Raw genomic sequence first — 24,485 nt, 5'->3', positions numbered from 1 at the left:
AAGGGCCATAAGGGTTTTCAAAGAAAGGTATAGCCCAGTAATAAACTCAGTTTTGTTCAGAGATGTTGGAAAATTCTGTTCACATTCCTGCGATTTTTATTTTGTGCTTGTTTGCAGATTGAGTACGTCTTCACAGATAAAACAGGAACACTAACTGAGAACAATATGGAATTTGTAGAATGTTGCATTGAAGGGCATGTTTATGTACCACATGTTATCTGCAATGGCCAAATCCTCCATGATTGTACAGGCATTGATATGATTGATTCATCTCCAGGAAGTAATGGAAAGGTATGATAACTCTCTATATGTTCTTGGTTTTTTACAATGAAACATGAAAATTGAACTGTACTGATGAAGGGAATGTTAGAAATCCAACATTCTTGAATTTTACTAATCAAAGTAGATAACTGCATAGACATTTCAATTTCCTAGTTAAGAGTAAGATTTAAAGACTTAATGGGAAGGTTCTTATTTTAATGCAGTTGTAAAGCTGAGTCAAAACCTAAATATAGAGCTTTCTCTAGTTAATAGCTACAGCCACAGGTAACTGGTTTCCATTTAACCTTAGCTACAACAGAGAAAGCAAGACAGGAAAATCTTGAAGGGGAAAATGGGGGCTTTGTGCAATCACTTATTAAGTCATCACTGAGTGAAAATGTGGCCAGAGAATGGTTTATGATCGAATTAAATTACTTTGAAATGTGATTTAATTTAGCCACATCTGAAGTGTGCTACTAACAGCATCTATGTATTGTGGTTATTTGCTGTGTTGAAAGTTGAAAATTAGTTGAAAGTTCGGGAGTCTTCACGTGTCAACAAGTGAACAGGGTGTATCTGGGCAGGATAATCACAGCCAAAGTACAATGTATTTTTTATTTCACCAGTACAGTATCATAGTCACATTCACTTCATATCATACCCTTCACTGTGGCAAAATGAGGTCTCTTAAAATATGTTGGTGTAAGTCAGCAGCCTTATGTCTCTCACCCATGGCCCTCAGAATGTGGTCCCGAAGTATGGTGAGTTTTTATCTTGGAATCACAACGTCACAGTCAGTTTGTATTTAACAGCACAGAAGAACAGGTTTCAGGCAAAAAGATAAAAATAAAACACACACAGGTATCCATGAAACAGAAATCTCTTTCTGGTGCCAGCTACTATCTGAAATTTTATAAGAAGTGTTTGGCTGCCAAAGTATGTGCACTTCAGTAATTTATTTAGTTCTGAAGGGTGTTCAAGCTGCTCAAGAACTTGAAATCTGTAAGCCCTGATAAGACCTGTGCTCCAGGTACTACATCCTTCTGTGTGAGCTCAGGAGTTCTAAATGATACCTTGACTAGTATATAATCAATACAAGTTGTTAAAGTTTAAGCAAAAGTAAAGAAAAAACACCTTCAGCTACATGTAGGCATTCAGAGGAGGTGGAAGATGCACGCTCGGGGTTTTTTGCATCATTAGCTTGACTGGTATGGAGATACTAAGGGTACAAACAGCTGTGACACAAGTGTGTGGTTACCACAGGGAAAGACCTGGCTCCCCCTCAAGGAGCCTGCCTTTGTCTGATTTATAATCAGCAGTAATCAGTGATATGGATCACCTACAAAAAGAAGAGAAAGAAGAGTTTTCAAGTGATAACACATAATGACAGCCGTTCCTTTTATTTCTCAGGAGAGAGAGGAACTATTTTTCCGAGCTCTTTGTCTCTGCCACACTGTTCAGGTAAAGGATGATGATAGCGTAGATGGTTTGGAGAAAGACGAGGTACCAAGAAAACCCTGTGTATATATATCATCATCACCTGATGAAGTTGCTTTAGTCGAAGGAATACAGAGGTATGTGTGTACGTAGGTATTATATTTTTCTAAACTACAGATGTAATCACTGAATCTCAAATTTGTTTTCAGAACAAAAATCATAATAGCAAACACCAATCTACAGCTGCTTGTTTTCTTAACATGAATTCATTAATATTTATAGCCTAAAATCAACTAAAAACAGTTTGGAATTTTGGTGTTGGTTTGTTGTGGACTTAGTCTTAAATCCTTATGACAATGCTTAAACTGGATAATTATATATTTGTTACATTCATTCTCTTAATCTGTGTTTCATTTTACAGACTTGGTTACACCTTTCTAAGGCTGAAAGAAAATTACATGGAGATCTTAAATCGGGAAAATAACATAGAAAAGTGAGTGGTTAAAAAGATAACAAAATAGACTGATGAGTTTTTGTTGATGCATTTAATAAGCCATTGTTTCCTTACAGATGAATTTCTAAGTCAGGAAATCCAAGAACCTTGCATTTTAGTAGAAAAATTAAGAAAATCTAGTAATTGTAATTACCTTCACTTTTTTGACATTATATGCAGTATAAAATATTGATATGACAGTGAGAGTGTGCTGTGAGATTCATGACCTGATCTAATAGTTCCTGATGGTTTTGTATATTCTTAATAGAAAATGCTGTGTACCCAATTTGCTGTTCACAGATGATCCATGGAATTTACAGGAGGGTAATATCTGTGGAATAAATTTAGTGGAACATAAATATGAGTCAAATTTTCAATAACAATGAAATAGTACAGATGTTCTGTGGTATGTGCATACCCTTGAAAATTTACCTTACACATCTCTAGATGTCTGCTGGTTATCTCTGGTATATCCAAATCTTCCTGCTTGGGTACTCTGCTAACTGTACAGGGACTCTTGGACGCAAATATAGGAACCCTGGTGTTACCTTTACCTCCTTTTAGGATAATATGGAGACTTTTTAGGCTCAGCTCATAAGAACTGGAGTCAGTATCATTTGGTGACTCAGAAGAAATCACTGTAATAATTGAGAATTTTCTCCCAAATGCATCACAGTTTGTAGACATAGGCCTGATGTAGCTTTGCACAGGTCTGAGTTCTAGGGTGTTAAAAGGACTTAGGACTAAGGGATTTAATTAAACATGCAGATTTGGACAGAGACGAATCCTGAAAAAGTTGGGATTAATGATTGGATTGTTTATGTTTGCTCTGGAAAAGGGAGGCTCTCTTAAGTTAGGAGAAATAGATGAGAGAGTAAATGATAGAAGTAAACTGATTAAACTAAAACAGTGCAGCAGGAGATTGTGTTCATTTTTCCTCTTAAAAAGGAAAGGAACAGGTGATAAAATTAAATAATATAAATAATGGCAGGTATAAAACCAGTAAAAAGAAATATTTTTCTTTTCACTTGAATAAATTATCTATAAACATTTGAGCAAGATTATGGAATTAGGTCAGCACTTTAGGGAGATTAGGAATAATAAAAAATAGAAAAATATAAAATAAAGACTTGGGTGTAAGCATGCGTTTCAAGTTCTAAGACTATATCTAAGTATTATGCATAGAAACATACTTCATAATCAGTACAGTGCTCTGCTGCAAGGTTTCTAGTCTTGTACTTAAATTAGAGTGACTGTACATCTGAGGATACTTAGGGACATCACAAGTTCTGTTCCAAGTAACTAGGAGCTGAGGGCTTTCCTTACTTATTATTTGCAACCTGCTGTTTCATTCTTACTAGTTGCATATTCCATGGTACTCAACATAATCTTCCATATTAGAAGAAATGTTTAATTTATGTGCTTGAAGTCATAATAACCACTTTAGGAATCAGAAAAAATAGAGTTGTGTAAAAAATAGTTCTGTTTCTGTTTCAGGTTTGAATTATTGGAGGTTTTCAGTTTTGACTCTGTGAGACGGCGAATGAGTGTAATTGTTAGATCTCCAACAGGTAGGGCTGTCACATTCTGTTTGATATTTTTGTCTCACTTGAATTTGTTTCAGATTTATCAGAGTTAAGCATTAAACAGAGTCTGTATGCCCTTCTTTATAAAATAAGGGACCAGGTACTAGCATGAGTACAATGTTACCAAAAAGTTGGAAGAAAACATTTTGAAGACTTATTAATTTGGATGTTTTTTGAAGAAAGTATATTTGGTCATTTTGAATTCCATATGCTGTCTCTTTTAGGGGATATATTTCTGTTTTGTAAGGGAGCAGATTCCTCCATATTTCCTAGGGTTAAAGAAGGTAAAATTGACCAAGTACGATCCCGAGTACAACGCAATGCAGTGGTAAGATTCCATTTTATTGATCTGTTCACATGATATCAGTGTCCAAAAGAAATCAAGTGTTCTGACCTCCTGCATTTTCTGCTAACAGATTTGTTTTTACAGGCACCAAGGTTATTCTATGCCAAGGTTCACTCAGGCTTTGTGGCTAGCAGTCTGTGTAACTCCCTTATTTGCATCTGTCCTCTAGCTCATCTTCCAAATGTCAGTTGTGGTGCAATATGAATACATTAGATATGCCCAACTGTATGTTAAACCAGAGGTCATCAGTTTGCTCGTTAGTATGGCAATTTCGCAAATGTGGTTTGAATTAATTTTTGGATAGAAGAGAAGTGAAAACCAGTAAATCTCTGTAAAAACTATTGCTAGTTTCAGCCCCCAGCCTTAGCAACTGTGATTTGCTGCCTTTGATTGCTTTACAAGCTCTGAGACAGTGGAGTGATTATCAATATCTTACATTTTTGCTTGCTAAAAATCAGCTATGAACTGGCTGATCATCTTCAAAAGAAATTTAGAACTTGGTTTTACCTGAAAGTAGTATTTGGAGTGGTCAAGTAAGGAATTTTGTTGTATCTAAAAATATGCAGAACTCATTGCAATGCAGGACAACTGCCAGTCTTACATAGAATATAATTTGCTGGCATCCGATGCTCAAACTGAAAACAAAGTATTATTACAGATATGTGAAAAAAAAACCCCGCTACAGTGTCACCTGCTTTTGTTTTGAAGCAAAAAGCTCTCAAAGTGCTTTACTAAGCTTCATTTTATGGGACAGCTGTCTGATAATAGCAAGTAAAAGAGGCTAATGAAATTGAAAAGTATTTACGTATAATATCCATGCAGTGTCTGTCAAGAAAGAAATCCAGACCAGCACCTATTTATTCATCTTGCATAATTGGAAATAGGACTGGCTCCTACATACAGAAGCCTCTCAAAGAAAATATCTGGCACCTGCTTTTATAAATTTCAAGAGGCAGGGAGATATTTTAATAATTGCCCTTCTTGGCTTGGTAATAAGTAACTATACCAAGACTTACTGATGAATTAAAGTTAAGGAAGCTGAAGTGCCAGTTAAATGGTGTTGTGAGAAGCAATATATAACTCAGGAGGCAAGACCTTACTGGGTTTCTCCCCACCTTACACAATCTATATAGTTGCTTTCTTATTCATCACTCAGTCCAGAAGTTTGATGCAGTCTGCAACACCCACAGCTAAATTTTAGTTTTCATTTGATTGAAATGGTACAGTTGGATTTTCACTTTCAGTTCTCTTTGTGATGTTTGGTCCCTGTCTGTGGATCTGCTGCAGCACAGCATCAAAATCAGACTCTGCAGAGCTACTATTTAGGTTACTATTATTTATTCTGACTCATCCTGCCTAATTATACACATAGAGAAAGAAACCTTTAGCTTGACTTTGCCTTCCCTTGTAATCTCATATATCCAATTGGATCACTGAGCTGTTTACCTTCTGGAGATTGAGGTTGGTCTGTCAGGTTGTAACTGCTTCTAGAGCAGAGCAGAATTAAGCTGAACCATATCCTAGTCTATACTATGCTGTACTAGTCTATACTTAGTCACTTCATGATGTTCCTTTTTCAAATCCTCCAGCATAAACACCAGCAAGAAGTCTAAGAAGAGTTTTGTAAAATGCATTTTGTTTCTTTTGGCTGCGTTCTTTAGGAGGGACTGCGAACGTTGTGTGTTGCGTATAAGAAGCTCTCAGAAGAAGAATATAGCGATGTACAGGAGCTGCTTCAGGGTGCAAAGCTGGCCCTTCAGGAGCGGGATAAGAAATTGGCAGAAGTGTATGAGAAGATAGAAACAGATTTTATATTACTTGGTGCTACAGCTGTTGAAGATCGGTTAGTTTCATTATTTCTTAGTTTCTTATCTTCAGTGATGATGACAAAGTAATTGAAGACACTTTTTCTGCATTAGAGAATTTTTAGGAAACCCCTTATTTTAATTGATTCCACACCCTTACCTTACTAAAGTTACACATGGTAACTTTATAACCTAGTGAGCAACTAATAATAGTTAAGTGTACAAAAATCAGTGTATTTGAACCGAGTAATAATTTATTGATCAAGTTAATAGGCAAAAGTTCCAGAGGGAAGGACTACAAAATGGGTATTGAGGAAATGAAGGAAGAATCTTTACGTCTTAAAAAGATTCAAAAACACCCACTAGTCCCCTGAACATTTTTAGAGTCCCACTTTGGGGAAAATTCTTAGATCTGGTAACTTCTGTTGAAACTTTTTGTTTGTTTATGAAAATCTTTCAATAAAGACCTTTCTCATTTCCAAGCAATCCATCAATGTATGCTGTCAATTGACTTTACAGGCTACAAGAAAAAGCTGCTGACACTATTGAAGCACTCCAGAAAGCAGGAATTAAAGTTTGGGTTCTGACAGGAGACAAAATGGAGACTGCTGCAGCTACTTGCTACGCTTGCAAACTCTTCAGAAGAAATACACAAATACTTGAGCTAACCACAAAGAAAATTGAAGAGCAGAGTTTACACGATGTGCTTTTTGACCTAAACAAAACTGTCATAAGACAAAATGGCAGCTTAACCAGGGATACCTTCTCAGGGTAAGGAAAAGGTTGGATTTGCAGGCCAGAAGTGGGCTTCTGGGCATTTTGCAAGCAATGAAATCATGACCAATTACCTTAAGAACAACAGTATGCTTCAGTTTCTGTTGGTAATGTGTGAATTATTGTATGGCAATTAAGCATAAGCTTCTTTAGATAAATTTAGGGTTTCAGTCATGGTTCTTTATCTCATTTCTGGTACTACTTTTACTATTCAAAGAAAAGTCACAACTGATACTGTAATAATTTTTCCACCATAAAACTATTAGCAATGAGTTAACAAGCATTTGTGGTACTATTTTAGCAGAGATTTTCTATAACTCATAGCCTTGCAGCTTAAATCTCTAGACCAGGTAATTTTTCTTAGCTCTCCTTACAATTTATACCCCATTGATATAATCAAGAACATTTGTATATTCAGTTAAATAAATAATTTTCATCCATGTCATCTGTACCATTTTGTTTAAGTACCACACGTCTTACAAGGTGTGATCAAACATGTTTGTTTCACTTTTTGTGCAATGCCAAATTCTACATGTTTAAGCTCTTTGGATTTTTTTTTTGCCTCTATCTCCGGAGCTAGAGAATAGTACTAAAATAATAAAAGCAGGATTCTACTTATATATGTTCAAATTCAGGCTAAAAATATTTCACTGTGATACCCTAAACATTTAGTACATTGCTTGAAATTTATAATGATACCTTTTTATTTGATATCATTGTACCCCAATGGCATTGCCCTATTTGTGCCAACGGTAGCAAAGTGGTGAAAATATCTGGGAACTGTTACTAAATGTAGTTTACAGAATTTTTTCTTACTTGTCAAAAATAACTTCTGTTCTATTAAAAAAAGATGGAGATGCCTAAAATACATAGTAATAAATATGTGTTGTTCTCACAAACACTGGTGTTGGTGAAACCATGGTTGTTGAAATCCCATGCACAGCAGTGTATAACCTTGGAACACTGAAAAGAGAGTAAAAATAAACCGCAGTGTACATTTATACAACATTCACTGTTGACCTGGAGCCTGAGGCTGCTGTGTACTGCAGGCAGATGCAAGGGTGCTCTGAAATAACTTGTCTGGATGCCACAGAAAATGGTTCTTGCAGTTCAGACCATCTTATCTTCCCCATTGTTCAGTATATGATGAAGTAGTAAATAAACTGCTTCCTGTGACTCTGGTTACACTTCTAGCAATGCTCAAATAACTACTACAAATACTACTAGGCATACTGCTAATAGATTTTTATGGATAAGAATATATTGTAATATTATAGGAAACATGAATAATTAATTTAGTATTACAAATAAAAGTAAACTTGTATTTGACTTAGCCACTACTCTAAAGGCGAAATATCCATACTCTAGATGTAGACAGTGGCTTTATCCATCTGGGCCAACAGGTTTCTTTTAGGCATTTCCTTCAAGGCACAATTTACTTCTGTAAACAAAAAATATTTCCTCATCAGAGTACCAAAGGCCTTTCCCTTTAACTTATTTTTCCTCTGTGTTATGGAGTGTGCTGCAAAATTAACTTTATTCCTGCAGCTTGGTTTACCTCACTGCAGTTCTTGGAACCTTTTCAAACCAAACTGAAAAGTCATTTATTATACACTTATACTCACCGGTCAAGTCACTGAGGTATCAGATTTATGCATTCAAACTGGTGAAGCGCTGAGTATTTTCAACATAATCCAGAATTTTAAGATGTTGTAAATATCAGTCTTATATGAGGAATTTCCTTTAGAAATGTGTTAACTTTGTGGTATTCTATACTCATTATTTTTTCATTAATTGATTTTCACATAATTCTTATTGCCAGATTTTAAATGTGTCTGAGAATTTTATAGTGACACTTAGTTTATATTTTATCCCTGAACAGACTCTCAGCTGATACTCAAGATTATGGTTTAATTATTGATGGAGCAGCATTATCATTAATAATGAAACCAAGATACGATGGGAGCTCTGGTAACTACAGAGAGATCTTTCTTAATATTTGCAGGAACTGCACTGCAGTGTTATGCTGTCGAATGGCACCTCTGCAAAAAGCACAGGTTTGTGTTTAGTTTCATAATTGCTTGTTAGTGATGCACATATGAAAATTCTGAAGGTTAATACACTGTATGGCTTACTATGATAACTTAAGATGCTACCATTCGTTTTTGTATCTTCTAAAATGGAAAAATGTTAAAAAAAAAAACGGAGAGGAGAATTTCTGCTGGCAAGCAATTTAGATAATGGTATTGCTAAAACAGCACCCAGCTGTGCATCTGAATTTGATTTAGCTACATATTATTCAAATTTATGGTTGGTATATGCTAATATGAACATATTTAATAAATGAACTAACTGCTCTCTTTTTAACCTAGCAATCTTTGTATGGTCTACTCTTTTGACACTATAAGAACTGGTGTTATTTATTACTACAGAGTGATATTTTTTCTCTGTTTTTAACCTAAGTGGAAAGCCAAGAAGAATCCAGACAAAAAGTGTGTGCATTACCATGTTTAAGTATACCTGAATATTGCATTTGTTGTTTGTTTCAAGTAAAAATATATCCTTCCATTACTGAAACCTCTCAAGATAGCTGAAGGACTTTTAAAGGAAAGAAGTACTGGAATATGCATTCCTTTTTTCTCTCAGTTTGTCATATCTTTTTCTCAGTGTGCAGGTACAGCATATGTAACCCTTATTCACATTAACAGATGTATTTAGCCAGCACTATAACTATCTGGAGGTTTGTAGAAGTTTTTAGTTGCATCTTACTTGGTACCCAATTTACAGAGGTGATAACTTGTAATGGAGAGATTTGGAGTCAAATTTTTGTATACAGAGTCCAATGTATTTTCTTAAATGTAAGAAAAAAGTTCAACACAGATGAGAAAGAGAAGTTTTGAGTCTTTCATTTCAGGATTTGTTTCAAATGATGCACTCTGTCTCTGGAACCCTCTTAATTTATTGATGCACTGACACAACATTAAGCAATCTCAACAACATCTTCCATTCTTTGGCTCTTCCTTTGTCCTGTCCCATCTCTCTCAAAGTACTTTGGAAGTATTTAAAAAATGTTGGGAAGGAATACTTTGTAACATGAAGAAATGGTGATCTTTATGCCCAGCAATTGCATTGAGTAATGTTGCTTTTGTGTTCCTTCAGAGAATTTCTTATTAAACAGTTTTGGTAAATTTTTAAAAATGTTATACTTATGCAAAATAAGCAAACCATTATAGAGGAGAATTTCTAACACTATTTTTTTTCCAGATTGTAAAGTTGATTAAGTTATCAAAAGAACGTCCTATCACATTAGCAATTGGTGATGGAGCCAATGATGTCAGTATGATTCTAGAAGCACATGTTGGTATAGGTAAGACTGCTAGTATATTATTTCAAGTGAAATGACAAAACCCATATATTTCTTAAAACAGGCAATCTCAAAGAATCAGCTTATTTGTGTTATAGACAACTTTTTGTGCATTTATCCTAGGAATTGTATGAGATATAGTCATGATCTCCCGTTACATCAGTACCATACAATTATTATATAATTTTGCAATTAATTGTATCTTTTTAATAGTTCTTTAGTTATTAAATAGCTTCACCTCTTTTTTGTTTTTTAAAGGAGTCATTGGCAAAGAAGGTCGTCAAGCAGCAAGAAACAGTGACTATGCAATACCTAAATTTAAACATTTGAAAAAAATGTTGCTTGTTCATGGGCATTTTTATTACATTAGGATATCTGAACTTGTGCAATACTTCTTTTATAAGGTAGGAGAATGCTTATTCCAATTACATAAACCTCAAAAACTTAAATGGTAATATCTAACTGTATACAGTTTTTCCAGCTAATGGTACAAACCAGCAACAATTCCATAAAGAGATTTTCTTGAATACCAGCTGCAGTGCTGAATTGGGATTATTGGTTTTATTCTGAACATGAAGTGAAATAGCTTTTATATAGATAGATTCTATAATTGATGTTACATTTTAAACCAAAATTCTTAAATTATTTTTTCATATCCTGCAAATTCCATCTCAGACTGTTTTGCTTATTTCCAGTATCTTCCAGGTTGTCTCTATAGTGAACTTTTAAAGCACATTGGAAATAGTATTTGAGACCTTAGACATCACTGCAGATTAAGTTGTGCTGAGTTCATTAGGATAGTGTAGGTGGAGAAAGTTCATAGTGAGCATCCTCCTATTTAGACAGTTTTGTTATTTCAAAATGTTGGTATCCAATCCAAGTTCTTTCAGTAAGCAATGAAAGATTATAGAAAGGAACTGTCACAAGGTAATTCAGAGTTCTGGTGTTTGACTGTAGTATAATTGGGAGAAGATGGCATTTGAGGTTACAGCTAGAAACATCTTACAGTTGCTTTGCTGGTAACCATGCTAATCCATGAGCATCCATGCTTGCTTATCATGGTTTATCTCCTCCTGCGGATTGTCCTTTTTTTGCTTTGCTTTAACTGAACTGTATTCCTGGATCCCAAATTTTACTGCCATTCAATTTTCAAACTGTAGCCTTGTAGGATTGTCTTGAAAATATTTTAAGGGGTTTTTTTTTAATAGTACTACTGCAAGATGTGACTGTTGAGATTTAACAATATGGTTTTGTCTGCTGTTCCTGCAATGCTTACTATTGTTAGCACTATAAAACTATGATATACTAATCTATAGCATTGTATATAAATTGGTGCTTGCATTTCACTTGACAACAGTCACTTTGTTTTTCAGAATGTCTGCTTCATTTTTCCTCAGTTTTTATATCAGTTCTTCTGTGGGTTTTCACAACAGGTTAGTTGATCTTTTTCCATCAATGTAAATTATCTCTTTTGCTTTTTTTGTAACAAAAAAGGATCTTCCTGAGAATTTAGTGTTAATTTACAAAGAACAACATCACTTTTGGTTCTTATGGTATTCAGTGGCAATTGCATTTAAGATACAGAAGTCAGTTATATGAATTATCATAAAAGCAATGTTAAAGTCAAGGAATACAGAAATACAATATTTGGAACTGGCAGTGCAAAGTGAAATGTCTGTGGGAAATGTACAGTCAGTTAGATTTAAGCCTACTGGATGTGAATAGAGGAAATCCAGAAAGATGAGTAATTGAATCAGTTGTTCATTTTTAGAATCCAGAATGAAAATGAAACAATAAACTAGTCTTCTCTAGCACAAACAGCTGTGCATTACAAATTTCAGATGAATAGCAGCATTCAATTAGTTGAAAAGAAAATATAAAAACTGAAAAATAGAGGAAAAGTGAACTGTTGCTCACCAGAAAAGTGACATCATTCAGGAGATGATCAGTATTTGCCTTCCTAAATTTTTATTTCTTTCTCCCTTGCTCTCATCTAATGTGTGTAGAAAAGATCTACCTCTTCCTTCTTTGAATGAAGGAGCAAAAAACAAAGGAATGAATGGCTGAATTTAGACAAAAATAGTTTATGTTTTCCATATTAAATTGAATGAGAGTTGGATTTAATTGGGAGAAAATAGTACTATTGCTTTGAATTTGTTGAAAGAAAGCCCCAGGAGGAGTTAAAATAACAAAACTATTTCTTCTGTTTTGGTTTCCATTTCAAACAACCACTGAAAGCTTTGTAGGTTTTTATAAAGCATTATTATGATTTGGATGTGAAAGCATGTCTTATGAAAATTTAGCTTAATTTTTATCCTTTTAAGTGATAAATATAATTTTGGATCATAAAGGGGGTTTTGATAGCACTTTTTCCAGAATAAATGATTACCAAATAGATTTTGAGAAATAAACAGCTCCCTTTGTGGATGACATGGTAGGTTTGAGGGTACACTGACGATACATATGTGAAAAAGCATCTCAGTGAGAAGAAAAATCAAAGACACATTGGGATATTTCATCTTTGGGATGTTTGGGAAGCTCATTGCAGTCATACACAGCTTAAAAACCTCTGGAGTCTTCTTGCTTCTTCTCTGAATATCTCCATGTTTTATAGACATTGAGGAAATAAAAGGGATGTGAGATACATGGATGTTGTGTCAGAGAAGAATTTCTGCCTCTAAAGGAATGTGCTCTTCAGTTTGGGTACTTTGGAGTTGGTATTACAGCTGATGCTATAGGTGGGGTCAGTAGATGGACCAGACTGGTCCATGAAATGAGTTTTTCTGTTGATTTTTTTCCTCCAGGTAAATGGAATACAAGTGGAGAGTTGTGTCCTATATCAGTTAGCAGCTGTTCAGGGGTATTTACCTCCATTCTGAAGGAATATAACTTTGGTTGCATGCAGAAGTTCATGTATTCATTTTAAATCAAATCTCATGCAGAGGATTTAATTTTAAAGTAAGATAAAATTTTAAATTAAAAGTAGTTGATTTAATTCTTTTCCATCTACAGACTTTATATGATACTGCGTATCTAACACTGTACAATATCAGCTTCACCTCCCTTCCTATCCTCTTGTACAGTCTAATGGAACAACATGTCAGTCCAGAGACACTCAAGAGAGAGCCTTCCTTGTACAGGTAAAATTAAAACACTGTACCCCAGAGTTTGACTGTTCAGTTGTGGGACCTGTGTCTGTTACAGTGGAAGTCCTCAGGATTTCTGCACAACATCAGATACACTGCAACAGAAGGGTTGAAGATCACGTGCATGGCCTACAAAGTACAGTAGATAAACATGGAGTTTTATATGCACATTTAGAAACCACACCATGCATTTGCTGGAGAGAGAGTGGGAGCAAAACAGAAATCACTCTTTAACAAAATCAAGTTAGGAGATTTAGTTTAGAACTCTTTATTTCCTCCAACCATGGGGAAGAAACATGCAGAACAGAAGTATTTTTAAAAAAGAAAACATGCTGGTTTTTTCTACTTTACATGTTTTTTTCTGAAAGATTGTTAGAGTGTATCAGAGTATGTATTCTGTGCGGGTGTCCAGCATTATCCTCTGCATTGTTGACTCACTTCTGGGCATTGGGATTGACTTGTTTAGGTTTTTAGCCACTTAAAATACAGTTCTTGCCTATTAACTGCATTTGGCCATCTAAATTAGGGACAGTGTCCAGTTTAGATCCTTGTAGCTGCAAAGCCAGTATATTTCAGGGAGGGGTAACAGTAGATAATAAAAGAAAAAACATTATTTGAAAGAAGCAATATTAGCTGCCCAAACGTTAATCAATGTAGTGATATGTTTTTAACAATGAAATTGAAGAGGAATACAAGAGATTACTGTTGAGCTTCAACAGTAATGTTTTTATTTTCTCTTTGGTGTTTTGAATGTTTTTAATTTAGAAATGGTACTTCAGAAGCCTTTTTTTTTAGTTTATGAATGCTAGCAGAGCTTATTTGTGAGAAACTTGTGGGTTTTGATACCCCAGAGAGCCTATTGCTAAGCTGCTTTGGGCAATAGTAGTTGTTCTGGGCCAGGTGAGGCTATTGTTGACCACCTATGGGTTTGCAGTCTGTATTGTTAATCTCTGGGGAGAAATTACTTTATAAGGTCATCAGACAGTCTTTATAAAGTTCACTGGTTGGTAGTAAACGTTTCTGTAACTCAGGGTTTTCATTTAACTGTGTCCTGATTTACTCTGATGCGTTCTATACTATATGCCTAGTTGATACATACCCATTCTGTGGAGAAGAACTCAAGTTGTAACATTTAAAATTTTTTGTAGTAAGAAAATGCATGCTAGAGAAGAGTTCTGTTGTTGACAAATCCCTCTATGTTTTTGTGGAAAAACATTCAAGAAACTCTATTTGACCTGAAGCTTCAAGTCAACTGCAAACCCCTTGTTTCACATTCCACATAAAATTAATTTTTTATTTTGTTGCAATAGTCCATGTAAAAGTATGCTAGGGGAAATAAAGCAAAGTCTCCAGAGACCTCTAGTGTTTCCATTTAATATCTGCAGTGGATCATGACATACATAGCAAGCACTGGAAAAGAGATACCTTCGCTAAAAAGATTGAAAAGTAAATGGGTACAGCACACGGAGTTTGCCATTGTTGAAATAAGCAGAATTATAGGAAGCAGTAAAAAGGGTTTAGTAAGAATTAAATAAAAATTAATAAAGAGGACATTTTGAGGAAGGAGTTAGATTTGAAGTGGTAGACAGTTGTAATGTGGAAATGTTGAGGCTTTCAAGAAACAATATTAATTATCTCATTTATCTGGGATTTTCAAACCTGCTGATAATGAATACGTTTCTTGTCTCACACAGAGATGTTGCCAAGAATGCTTTGCTGCGCTGGCATGCATTTATTTATTGGACATTCCTAGGAGTGTTTGATGCTGTGGTATTTTTCTTTGGTGCCTATTTTTTGTTAAACAACACAGTTGTGACCAGCAATGGACAGGTTAGTGTTGGATTTCATCTGTCAATGGTAATTTTTTAAATGCCAGTTGCAAAAAGAACGTAGTTTTATTTGTTTTCTTCAATATTTCATGAAAGATGATAACTTTTTAGTGAGTTACTGTGGGATACATGGGTTATCTGTTTAGTAAAATCTGAACTATGCAATAAAACATACTGTGTATTAGTAAGCAGAGACATAGGATTGGATACTAATTAGGAGGAATATATAACATAAATTCCACGCATTACTTCTGAATTTATACAGTAACTTTTCCGTTTCATACTTAACATGCATCTGATGATAATCTGTTTAACATATCAAAAGACTCTTAGTAGAGTAGTTATGAATGATCATAAAAGATCTTAAATGTAACAAGCTTTTTAATAGTTTAATTATTTTGACATATAGCAGCTTAAAATAATCTACTTGCTTTGCAGTCACACAAATGCAAATTTTATGAACTTTTGCATTTTATTTATTTTATCCATTGATATTTTGGTCTATTTTATTTGTGTGCTTTTTTTCTTTTTGCTACTTGCTTCTCTTCCTATCCTCAGCTAATGACAACCAGCACTCACATGGTAAGATTATTGTGGATTTGTCATGATATCCATTTCATCTTTCACTGTTCTTAAATTAAACTGTTAAAGAGCACTAAAATATCATTTAAGCCTGCAGTTAGAAATGTTCTTTATAGCTACTCTATAAGTACTTAAAATAAAAGGAACTTCATACAAAGTGTATTGAGGCATATGAGGTGTGGTAAAGAACCATGAACTTGAAAAAAGCTTTTTGCTTCCTTGCATTTTGTTATTCTGTTGTATACTTTTCTGTAACCTATGTTTTGTTGCGGGCTCTCTGCTATAGAAATTTTTTACAGTTTATGCTATAATGTGCTTTAATGGCTTTAGAAAATGTCCTCAAAGTGAGGGAGAAAATAAACTCAACACAATTTTGTTGCCTGTATGCAACATGCACATTTGCTAGAAATGCAGTGTTCACATACCATTAAAAACCACCTTTGAGACATCTGTCAGGGAAATGAACTTCTACTGTGAGAGAGAACACTTGTTAAAAAGCATTTTTCCTAAGGACACAGTGAACTCCCACTAGACAGAACTACACACTGCACTACAGCTTTTTTGGGTACCATTATGCTCTCTGTTAGATGTGCAAAATTCTTCATCACCATATACTTATGATGCTGAAAATTAGAGTTGCCCTACCTGTACTAATTTTGTAAACAGTTTGTGTTGCAAATATTCTGACTCAGTTCCTTTCTGAAATTCTAGCTGTCTTCCATTGCACACATTCAATCTAACTCTAAGGCTCTAAAGCCAGATTAATGCCTAATTCTCAAATTTCAGATGTTGAAGTCTACAACTAGATACCCATGTTAGCACTTAAAGATACTGTGTTGCTTCAGGAGACATTCTGAGTCTTGAATGTCTGTGATAGAAAATTTGTCATTAATTTGAGGATGCATGCCTGTGTTTACGTATAAAACTTGAGAGATACTGAACTGCAATTTTAGATTTAAGGCCTGAAAATTTCAAGTGTTCAGGAATAGTCAGAGACACTTACCTGAGTTCATGCACAGATGAATGCTAATAGGTGTTGATAGTTATTTCCCAGTTTTTAAATTATGCTACATCTGGAAAAATTCAGTTGAAGAAGAATTTGAAGGTTTGAAAGGTTTGCTAGTGCAACAAGATGTTATTATTGAACAGGGGAAAGGTGGAAAGCAGTGAAGAACGTAAAAGAGCTGACAGTAACACTAATGCCATAAGTGATACATAGTGATGCAAGTCAGGTTCCAGATTGTTAAAATGGGTGCTGAAGCAAAAATTTAGATTTTTTTTTCCCCCACAAATGAACTAATCACTGTTATTAACAAAACTAGTAAAAATTACCAAAGCAAAGATCTTTCCCATACAATGATGCCTGTCAGGCTAAAATGAATGTACCATAAAGCTTGCTTCCAAACACAATTCCCCCCACAATGTTTCTCAGTATTTAGAAATTAGTTTGAAACTATTTGCTTCCTATAGTGTGATATTACTAGAATAATGGAAAAGTGTACTTCTAATCACTGAGACCTACTTCATAAATGCCTCCCTTGGTCACTTTCTGGTAAGCAAAACTTAGATGCCAAAGATTTATCTCCTATAAATTGTTATTAATTTGTGATGCTGCTTTGTGTGTATGGTATTCCACAATGGATAGGACATCATGGTTGGTGTTGCAAAAACATACAGAAACCAGCTAGAGAAGAAAGGGAGACACTGTAGAAGTCATTGCAGATTGCAAATGTCATATTAGTTTACCTATATAATATAATGTATTTCCTGGGTGATTTTCTTTATTTTCACATTTGATACAGAGTACATTAAATGCAATTAAGCAGGGTTGAGAGAGACTAAGTTAAAAGGATTAACTGAAGGAGAAATACAAAACAACAGGAAGGAAGATAGGTGAGCAGAATGCTGAACTGGTACATGGAAGATCAACAAATAAAGTCACAGTAGGAGGAAGGGAAGTCTTGGATAGGCTGGGAGCAGAACATAGAAAAATACTTGTTAATAAACTAGATGTTAATAAACAGACTTACAGAAGAATGATTCATTGCCTGAAGGCATGAGTAGTATCTTGAGACATTCAGTGGTTAACAGACATTGTGAATTTTTGTTACTCACGCCTTCCCATATTGCTTTGCTTACCTTTCTCTGTGCCAAAGTAGCAGCTTTATGGATCTTGTCCCTGTGCTGGGACCTCACTTTCTGAGTCAATAAGATGGGTGGATAAGGGATTTGGCTGCAGAGCAGTGCTTTCTATCTAGCCTAACAAACAGACAGGGGAAGGTTGTTTCAAATGCTGTATTTAATCTAGCAACTTTTATTGCAAATATGGACAAATCTATTCAGTATGCAGAAATTTAGACTGACACTAGGTTCTCTAAGAGATGCTATATATGACAAGAGAATCTGCAAGAAGAAGGTTGGTAAATGGCATGATTGGAAGTTCCTGATCCAGATTCCTGTCTGGTGTTAACTGCACAGGCTTTTTTAGGTCACAGAAAGTAAAATGATGCCATGAGCCTATTACATATCAAAGTAAAAGATCCAAATGATGAAGGTTTTCTGAATTTTGTCTAGTGTTCAGTGGACTTGGTCACACAGTAAGTAGTTTTAAAACAGTGAAATGATTACTGAGAATAATGAATAATGAATCTTCTGGGCCAGTCATTTGTTTATTTTAGTTTTTTTTCCATTCCCAGTTGATTGCATTATCTTAGCCTAGCTTCGTACTGATTTATGTCCTGTGGCTGGCTGTGGTCTTCCCTCAAAATTTTTCACACAGAGCATATTTGTGTGATCATCTTCCCACATGGATACCCTGTCATGTAATATTGGGTGACCTCATACAAAAAAAGTGTAGATTTGACATAATCAAGTCCAGCTCACTGCTCTGTGCATGGCTAATTGAAATTAATTTGCTGAAGGCTTTGTCTAGTCTTTTTCAGGATTTCAGTATCTCTGAAATGCAGATTCCATAACCTTTCACGGCAACCTATTCCAATGTTCTTCTGTCTTCATGGTGGAAAAATTTCTCACAATACCTAAGCAAAATATTTCTTGTTGCTGAAGAGGGATTTGTTCCAGTTCTTCATCATTGTAATTCTTAGGACATTTGTGGGCAGCTGCTAGATTGTTTCTCAACCTTCCCTTCACCAAACTAAGCTCCTCCACCCCTCTTTGCAGAAGACCCATAGGCTGCTAAACACCTTGGTTGCAGGCCACTGATCATTTCCTGTTTTTTTCATATCACTCATGAACTGAGGGGCCCAAAGCCCAGCAGTGTTCCAGGTTAAACCTCAGTGTAGCTGAGTAGAGGCGAATAATAACCTTTCTTCAGTTGCTGTGCAATTTACCTTATGTATAGAGAAAGAACACAGTATAGGCTTGTATTCAGCCTGCAGTCCACATAACCCCACTGCAACTTCCTTTTCAGCAGGGCCATTGCACAGCCAGTCACTGCTCCATCGTAGGTGTAAATCTTTGCACTTCTCCTTATTTAATTCCATAAGGTATCTGTTAGCCTGCTTCTCAAATCAGCACAGCTCCCTCTGGATTGAAACTCTGTCATTCTTTATTTCAGCTGTTCTCTACTTTTATGCCACCTGGTAGTTTGCTTATGATATTCTGTCACCATCCAGGTTCTGACAGGGATATTCCATGATTTCCAGCCCAGTTGCAGTTCCTAGTGTGACTGATTACCAGAAGCCAACCGTCCATCAAGGACTTTTGAGTCCAGTGGTTCAACCAGTTTTAAACTGCAGTAGTAGTCCATTTAGCCAACTCCTGCTTCATTACTGTCCAAGAGTCAAATGTCTTGTTAAATTCAAAATACATTGCATCCACTGCTTTTCCTTCTTAAAAACAACTTAACCTGTTGGTCCCACATGCAAGGAGGAGGTTTGTTAGTGAAGACTATTATCCAGAGTATTGAGTAATTCTGCATTTTTTTCTAAACTTTCCACTAGATTGTCTTACCACTTCATCAGCAGACTTACATTCTTCCTTTGAAGCAAGGATATCTGTAAATATCTTTTCTGTCCCCCTCAGTAATCCTAGTTAGAGCTGAGTTTTGTATGTGATTTGTTCTTCTGCTTTTATGCTGTTTGATGCCTGCCCATATTGTCATCTCTTGAATGCTCCCATTTTTCCTTTTTGTCTATGAAGTAACAGCCTACTTTGCCAACTGGATCTTCTGCTGAAATTCCATGCCTGCGTAGAAGTCTCATTCCTGAAGTTGTAACTGCAGAAGGGAGTTCATGAGATCTCAAGAGTTATCTTTCAAAGTAATTTGGATCTCTTGGAAACTTCCCTTTCATGGGTGCAATACCCTGAATCAAACACAGTCTCTTCTAAAATACAGCATCCTAACTGTTGCTTAATTTCCCATTACTTCTCTTGATCCTGAGCCTGGTCATCTGGTAGCTGCTGAAGTCCAAGGAATCTTCTGTGACAGTATTCACCACTAGTTCTTCCCTGTGTCAGCATTAATGGTCATTTCTGCCTACTTGAAAAGCAGAGGTGTTTTTATGTCATTATGCAAGCGGGGAGAAAATCAAACACAAGTTAAAAGTCGTTTACCTTAAAACATATGTGGATGTTTTTGTACTTGTATGGTTATAGCATTCTTATACTTATCTGTATAACATGCTGCTGAATCTCCAAGAAATTGTTGGATGCAAAGGACGTCCAACAGAAAAGGGAAATCAGGAAAAAGATGGCATCCAGTCAATCTCAGTGATTTGTTAATTGTGCTACCCTTGATTTTTATTAGGAAATATATGTGTGGACTTCAAGTTCAGAGCAGAATGTTGGTTGTGGTCTTTTTTTGTCTGTCTGAAATCTGAGGTGTGTACACACAGAGCAAGAAACCGGAGCACTTTGCACTGCATAGATCGTGTAGGAATTCACTTTGCTCAAGTGTCAGGTCATGAGACAAAGCAATACTAAGCTTTAAGATGTTCACTCTGAACAATTGACAACATGGTGGACAATATTGCCTATAACTGCTTTGGACCATTTTTTATAGATATTTGGAAACTGGACCTTTGGAACAGTGGTATTTACTGTGCTTGTATTCACGGTTACATTTAAGGTAAGGTATGCTTTATTTTATCCACTGAAACTTTTAAAAACTTGTTTTTTAATTGTTGCTTATTTATATTAGTTTCTTTATATCATCATGCATTGTTTTATTACTTTGAATAGAAAGTTTGCTATCTGTGCCTTCTTAACTGTGCTCAAACTTGAAAGATGTTTTTAACTACTTGTGTGTAGAATTCTTCCCTATTTTCAAAGGGTATAATTCTGGTTTATCTCCTGCTGGGAATTCCTGCTGTGTCTAGATAGTAATAACATCATATGTTATCCTTTTTTTCAGCTTGCAATAGATACACACTATTGGACATGGATAAATCACTTCGTGATCTGGGGATCACTGGTATTCTACATTGTCTTTTCTCTACTCTGGGGAGGAATTACTTGGTATGAACCCTAATATTAACTGCATTGCAAAAGTTGTTTCAGAAACATAAAGTTGTTATATTTCACCTTTTTGTCACAGAATTAAATTTAGCCTTTATGTAATCCAGAACTCTATTTTAAACACATCGTAATTGCTAACTAGAGTACTCAGCTCTTCTATCAATAAATGTCTGCTAAAATCTTCTTAAAGAAGAATGCAAGGAGAATATCAGACCGCAGACTACCCCGCTGGGTTTTATCTCAGTAGTGTCAGTCAAAGCAGCCCAAGGGTTGATTCAAGGAGCTGACATTGCCTGAGTCAAAATGTCACAAAATAGGTCATGTCTGTTCAGAAGGTAATTACCCACCTACTTCCTGGGCTTGTGTAGGAACCTGGCTGTAGCAGTCAAACTAGAGACAGGGATCAGAACTCAATATCAAAGTCATGTGGATGTCCAAGAGTCCTTTGTTTGAGCTCATTGTTTTGCCTCCTTACTTATCAAAGGAGAGTTACTGTAGGTGTGTGATCACCTACATATTCATGATGGTAAGAAGCTTTGTAGGAATTAGTGTCACTCTTGTCCGTAGCCAATTTAAAGTGTTGGGGGGTTTTGCTATTAAGAGTTCTATGTACTTGAAACTGAAATTTTTGGAAAGGAAATCAAGCTGGAACAAGTTCCTTACTGTGCCTGATTGCCATTAGGGGCTGGAAATTTTTTTTCACACTTGTAGGGCTCTCAGTTACAAGGCCATCTTTTTAACTACTGCTAGCAGTTAAGTACTATTCTACTTTGTATTCACAATATTTTGATGGACTAGAGAAGGAGAGGGCAAACTATTGCTTGGTGATTAAGATGCCATTTAATTTAGAGAAAGGATTTTTATTTAGCATGGCTTTTGCAAATGAGTAACTACTTCTTAACTACTTGGATATTTAGCTGCCTCTTCTTTTTTCTAGTAATATCAGATCTCAGTTTCTTTAGCATCAGTTTGCAGAAGAGACATTTTCCCAATGGTTTTCCAACCAGCATTGCTGTGTGTTAAACATGTGACTGTGTGTATATAAAAATGAATTTCAGCTTAGTTACCTTTTTAGTGTGCAAATACTATAACTTTTTGAAAACCATCAGGAAACTGCCCTACTGCTTTTACACTGCAGTGTTGCTGCAAACTGTCCCTTGATCTTGGCTCAGTGATTATGGCCTCTGATTCCCAGTACCATACAGTGCTGGGAATGATTTTAATTTTAATGATCATCCAACTGCATGGGATGCAGGGAGGTTGGGAAGAGAAGGTATTAATAGTGTGGTTAGATATGTATGGTGTGCATAGGATGGGGAGCATAACATGAAAGTATTATGGGATACTTATGGGAGCCTGAGAGGTGTGAAAATAAGTATGGTTAACAAGATTAGTGTGAGGATACACACAAAGGAGTGTACCTTAGCAAAGACCAGGGAAATGGTGGGTGGGACACTAAGAAGAAAGGTGGAAAATACTTGGGGCAAGATAAGGGTATATGGAAGAGCATAAACACATTAAGAACGAACTTAATTTATCTTTGCAAGGGAGAGACACTACAGCAGGGAGGGGAAAGCATGATATTTCCTGCAGTCTGGTAGACAAAAGGAAGGTAGTTACCTCCAGATGGTGCATGGTTAGCACCAGCTCTCTTTGAGAAGACTGGGATGGATGAACTCCCACAAACTGGGAAACTGAACCTGAAGTATTTCACTACTGGCATAATTCTTGTATTTAATACTGTCAGCCTTTCTTTCGTGTATTGAAGTGTAAAAATTGCTTTCTCTTTTTTGCTCCCAGGCCTTTTCTCAATTATCAGAGAATGTATTACGTCTTCATGCAAATGCTGTCCAGTGGTCCTGCGTGGCTGGGTATAATTCTGCTCATAACTGTCAGCCTTCTTCCAGATGTTCTGAAGAAGGTCTTATGCAGGGAGTTGTGGCCTACAGCAACAGAAAGAATCCAGGTAAATAATCTTTTTCATTGTGAAGTTAGGCATTTTTTGTATTACAAGTGTCTAATCACCTAGGCCAAGGTCAGAGATAAGATTAAAGCAGAGGTTCCCCATCTGTGGTGTCTGAGCAATATGGTGAAAAATGCTGCCAGTTATTTACATGGTGGCATTAACCTGAATCCTGGGGCAACACTTGTGCCTCCATACCAGCAACCACATAAAATCAGCTGATGAGGGTGGTGGGAGACAGCTACATGGCTCAATATGATTTCTGATTTGAGGAGATAAGAAGGGCAAGGGGATTGGGATCTCCAAAAGGATAGATAAGAGGCCTTTACATCTGATAACATGCTGATGCCTGCTACAAAAACACATGTATTAAAACTGACTCATAATCTATTTATAGTTGTTTCCTCTTATATTTCGACTTACATTTTGCCTGTTCTGATCCATTATTTGTACATAAATGTGCCTTGCTGTACCCATGGGAAGAGTATTTTAAAATCTATTCTCTCCTTTCATCTGATCAGGCCAAAAGGAGAAATGACTGTGTAAATACAGGCAGTCTCTTCTAAGGGTGGAGTGGAAGCCAGGTTCTGTGGGAACCATGGTGCCATGCTGGGGACATGAATAGAAAACGTTTCCTGTATTTTAACCCAAGTAAACTTTTATATATTATATATGTTAGAATGTGAAGGAGAGTAAAGATGTGCTGAGCTTTAAACTTAATGTTACTGCCCCTGCCATTTTCAGCCCATGAGCTGCTACCAGTAGGTTAAAAGAATGAGTTACTAGTAAAAAAAGGGATTAGGTAGCATTATGATTTTTAATTGAGAAGGTTCTTTGCATTAAGAGGAAAGTAATAAAGGAACTTCGCTACCAAGGAAAATAAAATATCCCTGTGGCAAATGTAAAACCCTCTGCCACTGTTTTGTATTCCTAGAATGTACAGGTGTAATAATGCCTTACTTCAGGAAAGAATAGAGAATAGCAGGAAAGCATTCCCAGGCAGATCAGTACTTAATGTTTTTTCATTCAAAGATCTTAGATGTCATATGTACTACTTGTGGAAAGAGTTGACCTCAGTATAGATTCTGAATAGTTAATTTGAAAGTCTAAAGAGAGAGAATGAGCAAGGGTTAAGGTGAAGAAACAAGCTAGTAAATAAAAACCCCTACTAAAGGTTTTGTGGCATTTCTTACAGACATTGTCTATTAGTACTGGAAAATGTATCAGTAGTCAAGCAGACTTTGGGCTCAACACTGACAATATTCATTTTTTAATATTTAGTCAAAGATCTGTGACTTTTAACCAGTTATATCGCTTGTGTTTCTTCTTTCCTCTCTTTGTTTCTTCCTGTCTTCCAATCCCCTTTGTCTAAATAACTGCTACCTTGCTTTATACATAAATGATGTGCTCGGTTGCTTCCT

The 24,485-nt window shown here is 35.8% G+C and overlaps 1 protein-coding gene across 4 annotated transcripts in view; it reads left to right on the top strand.

Annotated features, from left to right (window-relative positions):
• Positions 1 to 24,485, top strand: part of ATP11A (ATPase phospholipid transporting 11A) — a 116,733-nt gene that overhangs the window by 83,440 nt on the left and 8,808 nt on the right. For 2 of the 4 annotated variants that reach the window (XM_054271512.1, XM_054271514.1), the window contains exons 13-29: positions 118 to 291; positions 1,672 to 1,835; positions 2,120 to 2,191; positions 3,689 to 3,762; positions 4,002 to 4,105; positions 5,785 to 5,966; positions 6,448 to 6,699; positions 8,585 to 8,759; positions 9,967 to 10,069; positions 10,325 to 10,470; positions 11,440 to 11,499; positions 13,079 to 13,206; positions 14,907 to 15,042; positions 15,600 to 15,623; positions 20,647 to 20,712; positions 20,998 to 21,101; positions 22,902 to 23,067. In XM_054271512.1, the coding sequence (XP_054127487.1) occupies positions 118 to 291; positions 1,672 to 1,835; positions 2,120 to 2,191; positions 3,689 to 3,762; positions 4,002 to 4,105; positions 5,785 to 5,966; positions 6,448 to 6,699; positions 8,585 to 8,759; positions 9,967 to 10,069; positions 10,325 to 10,470; positions 11,440 to 11,499; positions 13,079 to 13,206; positions 14,907 to 15,042; positions 15,600 to 15,623; positions 20,647 to 20,712; positions 20,998 to 21,101; positions 22,902 to 23,067 (2,130 nt within the window). The remainder of the gene's footprint in view (positions 1 to 117; positions 292 to 1,671; positions 1,836 to 2,119; positions 2,192 to 3,688; positions 3,763 to 4,001; positions 4,106 to 5,784; positions 5,967 to 6,447; positions 6,700 to 8,584; positions 8,760 to 9,966; positions 10,070 to 10,324; positions 10,471 to 11,439; positions 11,500 to 13,078; positions 13,207 to 14,906; positions 15,043 to 15,599; positions 15,624 to 20,646; positions 20,713 to 20,997; positions 21,102 to 22,901; positions 23,068 to 24,485) is intronic. The other 2 variants (XM_054271513.1, XM_054271515.1) reach the window with 1 other exon arrangement.

Source organism: Melozone crissalis, unplaced genomic scaffold (genome assembly GCF_028551555.1).
Source record: "Melozone crissalis strain CALT ecotype California unplaced genomic scaffold, PUWL_Pcris_2 ptg000013l_1, whole genome shotgun sequence".
Classification (NCBI taxonomy): domain Eukaryota; kingdom Metazoa; phylum Chordata; class Aves; order Passeriformes; family Passerellidae; genus Melozone; species Melozone crissalis.
The sequence above is the reverse complement of the archived record's forward strand: the minus strand, read 5'-3'. Positions and strand labels throughout refer to the sequence as shown.